This window comes from Calliphora vicina, chromosome 1 (genome assembly GCF_958450345.1).
Source record: "Calliphora vicina chromosome 1, idCalVici1.1, whole genome shotgun sequence".
NCBI classification, from domain to species: domain Eukaryota; kingdom Metazoa; phylum Arthropoda; class Insecta; order Diptera; family Calliphoridae; genus Calliphora; species Calliphora vicina.
The window spans coordinates 1375239-1381864 of record NC_088780.1 but is presented as its reverse complement, the minus strand read 5'-3'; the positions used below and the strand labels follow the sequence as shown (position 1 = coordinate 1381864).

The 6626-nt window shown below is 28.2% G+C and overlaps 1 protein-coding gene across 1 annotated transcript; it reads right to left on the bottom strand.

The window, feature by feature from the left end:
* Nucleotides 1-3701: 3701 nt before the first annotated feature.
* LOC135963379 (uncharacterized) lies at nt 3702-4595 on the bottom strand. Its single transcript, XM_065515208.1, has 3 exons — nt 4424-4595; nt 3926-4359; nt 3702-3840 (listed from the first exon to the last, which is right to left on the bottom strand). The coding sequence occupies exons 1-3, from the start codon at nt 4538-4540 to the stop codon at nt 3762-3764; spliced, it is 630 nt and encodes a 209-aa protein (XP_065371280.1). The 5' UTR covers nt 4541-4595; the 3' UTR covers nt 3702-3761.
* Nucleotides 4596-6626: the final 2031 nt, after the last annotated feature.

Here is a 6626-nt window from a genome sequence, read left to right as displayed (position 1 = left end):
AACAACTATAAAAAACGCATAACTGTTTTTGTTTGTTTTCTTTTCTAAGAACTTCAGCACATTTAAGAAATTTTCCTCATTTCAGTTAAATGTTTTCAAATACTCCATCCTCATCATCAGGCTCGCATTCTGTTCCTCTCTTGAAGGTTGGTTTTTTTTGTTGGTCTGAACTTTCTCTGATACAAAGTATTTGTTTAATAAAACTATGTTCACATTGTTTGTTGTTTTGTTGGAATAATTTTTTTGTTTTTTTTTTTTGCCAATTTTGGCTTTAGTCCAGTTTTCTTTGCTGCATATTTCAAGAATCCTTATGTACACCTCTCATCACTGTTATGTACTGCTTGGAGTTTAACTAACGTGTTTTTATGTTTGTTAACATAATGCTAACAATTTTACAGTTTCTACAGAGCAACTGTTTTTTCCTTAGGCATCATGTTTTCTTTGTTTAATTTATTGCAGCGCATAATTTCTCTGCACGGATGTAAACCTTTTTTATTATTTCCCTTAATTCTTTTAAGTATAGAGAAATAATTGTGCACAAGTATTTTGTACGGAATATATTTAATTTTTTGCGTTACAAAACTTAATCTATGATAATACTTTTTATAAAATTTGATTTTAAAACATTGAATTGCGTTTGCAATATGATAAAGAACTCCCAATAATCGAACTAAAAATCTACAGATAGTGAGAATTACAATGAGCAATTTCCTTTTGACGAGGAAAAGTTACCAAGTACAAAAAATATTTAGAATTTAGATTTCAAAGTATTTTAAATCTGTATATAAGGAATTTTACTTAGAGTTTCCAAATAATCGAAGAAATTCCAAACCGCGGTTTCTATTTTTAAAAATTGAAAACCGATCTTTTTCTGTCTTTTGGGTTTTGGTAGAATTTATTATATATTAAGATATTAAAGAAACAAAATCTGTTGATAATATAGAAAAATTCTGTAAAATACAAAAATACACATGTAGTAATGCCTACAACTATCCAATATATAACTTTTTTGTGGTGGGTAAAATAACTACATACTTTCTAAAGTGCATTGCAAAATAAACGTTTAAAGTGACTTCTCTCTAGGTTACCTAAAGATACTAAAGTGACAATTGACTCAAAATATAAAATATATTTTAAAAAATGCTCAATACATTTATCGGATATTTGAAAATAACTAAAACTTTGTTTATAAATTTTTCATTATTTTTCCTTTAAAATTAATGAAATAAATAAATATTCATAACAGAATTTGAAGTTTAAATATGATCAATATTTTTGAATGAATTCGTATAATTCTTTGTTTAAAGTTTGCAAAAAATTAATTATAATGTTCTTTGCCTAGCCTTCGAAAGGATTATACTTTATCTGAAGCAATTCTTGTAATACAACTTAAAAAACTTAAACAAATCCAATCATATTTTTTCATCGATTTGACTTTCTAGAAATTGCATGAATTATCTGGATCTAAAAGTCTGTTATATTCTGGTAAGGTTTGCCTTTTCCAGGTTTGCTTTTTCCATACAAAATATACATAGTTTAGCAAACAAAACAAATAATTATTGAAATAATATGTTTAAGGTTATTCGTTCGAATAATCGAGGAAATTAATCGATCACTCGAATAATAAAAGAAAATGGTAAACTATTATTCGATTAATATTAAACTCGAATAATTGACAACCCTAATAGTTACATATGGTGAAAAACTATTGGGTAATGCTCATTTCACCATAAAATTCGTTTCTTACAATTATTAATTAATGGTTTTGTATTTGTAAATATTTTATATTGAACATAAAGTGCTTATTCGATTATTCGGCAATTATTAAACGAATAAAATTTTTTTTTATTTATTTATTTTCAACAACCTAGCCTTATTGGACATAACCGGTTATAAATTTCTACTTAAGAGTAGAAAATTTAACTACAAAATTTTATTCTTTCGGATAAAAAGTATTGTTTTCCTCGATTATTCGAATAATTTTTGTTCACCTACATAAATCCGGTTATTTATGTTCTGTTTGCAATTATAATAATTATATACTATGTACTACGTTTATAGGCCTATTCGCAAATAAAAATAATTTGCAATTAACTAACTCTCTGTTTATATGTCACTTTGGTTACGGAAAATTCTTATTTTTTAAAATGCAAAAATTAAAGAATTAAAACATTCTTGTTTGTGTTGCAATCCAATTAATGCAAAAACGCAATGAAATATTTAAAAATCGAAAGAAAAATTAAAAACGTTAAAAAATATGGCAATGTTTAAAATCTTATTTGCAAATAGTGTCGTTAATCAGGAATTGTTTTCGTGGGTTAGTTATTTGCCAATAAAAAATTAATTCAATTGTTATATGGCTAATTTTTCTAATTTCAATATATTGACGTAGTAAAAATCAATTGTACTAAAGTACAACAGATAGAATTTTAATTTGTTTTTATAGTTACACATTTAAGTAGCCTGAATTAAATTCGGTTTTGACTTTGCTTCGTTTTTAATACGGTATCAATTACACTTCCATACATAATAAGTATACGTACATATGCACACAACAAGTAATTATTATGTGTAGGTATTTTATTCTGGTAATTTAATTTTCTTAATGCGACCAGACAATAAGATTGTTTATAAACATTCTGGTTGGATTCCACTATTCCTCTGCAACATGTTGCTTTATCCACAAATTTATTGCAACCTTATGTAATTTCCGTTATTTTCTCTTTCTTTCCAACTGACTCTTTTACTTTTGCTCTCTCACTCTCTTAAAAAATTCATTAAATTCTCACAATCAAAATGCACTCTCATATTTATATTTATCTGTTTTCAATATTCAAGGCAAGGCGAATTTATACAAGGTGGTGGTAATTCTACAAAAACAACAAATGGTCTTAACAAATGTCAAAAAACAGAAATTAAAAATTAAACAAATATGCATTAAAACTAAATATAGTGTAGATAATTGAATAGTGAGGGCTTTACTTATTTATGCAAAATATAAATATTTTGTTAATTAGCTTTGAATATGTAGATATTGAAGTATAAAAACAAGCTTTGACAGGTGTTAGAACCAAACAAGCGAAAAAAGAGTAATCAGCTGATTGACTGACTCCACCTTGTATAAATTCGCCTTGATTCAAGGGTTCTAATAGGAATTTCGTTGTATTACTAATCAGTAGGGTTTTAGAATTTGTACGATTTGCCACAGTCGAGATGTGCCACAGTCGAGATGATAAAATACTGTGTGGATATAAAACTTTTTATTTTTTTAGGTTCTTTATTATAAGTTGTGGACATTTGTTAATAAACTTGTAATACTACATGTTTTATGAATAATTTCTGACATTTACTCTTGTGTTGTTTACCCACAGAAGTAATTTAATAAATATATTTATAATTTTTTTTATTTTATTTGTTAGGTGTGTATATGTGATAGCTTTATAAGATTTGTTGTGAATTTGATTACCTATGTTAGGTTATCAATAACTATATTTATGATATAAATATATAACTTTTATAAATTTCTTTGAAATAAGAAATGGGTTTCATCCAAACCTTGTATCCCATGGTAAACTGTGTTCAAACATTGTTCATTTATTAAATCCAGCCAAACTAACTGTTGGAATGAAATACATATAATTATTGGTAGGTACTAGGTAGTGATGGAGCCTTATCTATACTATCTGAGTACAAAAACAATGTTTAACAAATAAAAATACAAACTTTTACTAAATGCTCTTGCAACAAATAAAATAATAATTCTAGACAATTCTTTGCACTAAATAGAAAAACAGCAATACTCCAATACCAAACACAGACAATTTGTCTGTTCCATTGCATCTGTAATTGAAAAATCAAAGATTAAATTAAAAATAATAAAATTGAATTTTAAAATTATTATTGGCATTTGATTCACTTCACTTACCTTCCATCCTGTTGTACCCATGTCAGTTGGGAGAGACTAATATGAAACTGATTAGCAAGTGCATCAATTTCAGCCTTTACAGTGCTGTTAACTAGTTTGTTTCTACTTAAAATACGAATGATAGATACGCTGGACGCAAAGTCTGAGTAACCACAAACAACAGTGTATCCCTTCATGCTACCCAAATATTTGAACTTTACGGTCATCTTCACGATTCCATCGGAATATAGTAAATTAAAATTGCCGTTTTTAGCTTCATTCCAAGGAAACACTAACGATTCCTCAGTAGGCTGCCAACCATTATTGACATTATTTATATAGTCCAGTTGTAATGTATAATTACCGTCTAACTTGGTCTCAGGAGCTATAACTTTTAAACATGCCGGCACATCACTGCTAGGCAAACGGCCAATTTCATACCAAACTCCCGCCACCTTAAATTAAACTTTAACCAATCAATGATTGGACAACAATATGACGTTTTGTTTTCCTTTATACCTGACTGGGTATGACCGGCATGGCCACACCATCTTCAGAACAACTCCAAAGTACAGAATTAACCATAGTAAATATAGTTATCAATAAAAATGTATTGATTAGAGCGTGAAAAACCATATTTTTTGCTTAATTATTGTTTATAATTGTATTATGACTGTATCGGTATAACTTGTTAATGTTACTAAACGTTTTTGCTTTTGCTTGTTAAAGCAAATCATTATTTTTACTCGAGTTCCTATAAAAATTCTTATCAGTTTTATTTAAAGCGTAAAACTGTTTGTTATTAATAAATGACTCAGATTGCGAAGCAATGGTTTATAATAAAATAGATTAACCCGGTTCGCTTCGTTACCCCTATCGTAGTAACATAAAAAAATTTAAAATGATTTTATAAAAAATTAAATGAATATTATTAATATCATGCGATTTTAAAAAAAATCGTAATACTTTTCTTAAGACGTTAGCTCTGCTATGGAAAAGTTTCGATCCAATCTTATTTTAGTCGAACTACTTGGAACTATTATAGATCTGCAGATATCCATTAATAACACTGTGTTAGTTGAAAAAACTGTCAAGCAGGATACCCGGCGGATTACCAAATTCAAGTACGTTGAATCCAGTGACGCTAACCATTTTGTAGGTTAGCTCTTGTTTTCGGTATATACCGTTATTTCGAAAATGGAAACCGCAGAACAATAGGTACTTTTTCGATTTTTTTTACCAATAAATTTTTGGTATTTTTATAATATTTGGGTTGAAATCTTGTAGAAAAAATTTATTTCCCAAAATTTTCAAAAAAGAACCAAAAAAATATATTTTTTTTAGCATAATTTCGGCATAAAAAATTTCGAAATTTTGCTAAAAAAATTTATATTTCTAAAACGACTGCGCAGATTAAAAAAGTTTAAGTCTCACTTAAAAGTAATTTTATTGCGGAATTTTTTAGTTTATTCAAGAAGATAAACCCTTCTTGACGTACGTGAATATATGTAGTGCGACCATTTTCAACATAACGGTATATATCGAAAAAAAGAGTTAACCTGAAAAAACGGTTAGCACCTCTGGATTCAGCGTAGTCGAATTAGGTTAACCGAATTAACGAATTAGGGCACAGTATAACAATTAACCAAATTTGGGACCAGCTTTGATTCACCCCATTTTAAGACAAACAACGGAGAGTGGCAACAAAGAAATTTGAACAAAGTATGAAAACTATGTTTATAGTAGTTCCCAGAATATTCAATATTGACTATTATCTTTGAATGGGAGGGAACATATTCCTTTTTCTGAACTACGTATAGTGGTAACAAAATACCTCACGCAAAGTTTTCAGAATCTTACTATTAAGATAAATACTCTCACAATTACAGTTCACTTGATATTCGAAAATAACTATATAATTGGTATAGGAGATAACACTCTACCGATGTGATCCCATCCATTTGTTCAGTGGTAGCAAAATAACTAATTTCAAGCTTTACTTTAATTATAATTATCCATATATTCCAAGTTTTAAAAATAAGATGGGTAATTTGAACTAAGCAGATCCCGCAAAAATTTGGAAATGTTTGATTCTTGCAATTATTATTCTCATGATATTTAGAAATAATTATTTACTTTGCATGGGAAGTGACTCACCTCCTGTAGCGATGCCTCCAATTTTTAATATTTAGTAATATTTATATAATTGTCAAGGTAGAAAATACTTTCCAATTTGCCGATTACACTGCGTTACACGATTTTGGAACCCTCTTAACTGTTAGCTGGAATGAATAGGCAATGACTCATAGATTAAATGTTCCAAACATATGTGGTCTCAATCGAGGTACATTTGAATTATTATTTTACTAGCCTCACTTTAGGGTTAAAAGAAACAGTTACTGTTTCCGATGTATTGTACTTTTTTATTATTTTGTTTTGTTTAGTATCGTTCCTATTCGATAACGTCAACATATTTGTTCACATTTAATTGAAATTCCAATATGAATACTGAACTAAGTGGTCACAGCAACTCCATGGCCTGAAATGTTAGAGTTTGTTTACGGAAAATCGAATATGAAACATATACCATTGATAGATATTAAATATGTCATTTTACCTTCACTCCACATAAAACTTGGTTTGATGAAAAATGTTTGTTCATTCTATTTACATTTAAGCAGTATTTTTCAAGTTAATTGATGATAAACTAAAGGAAGGAATA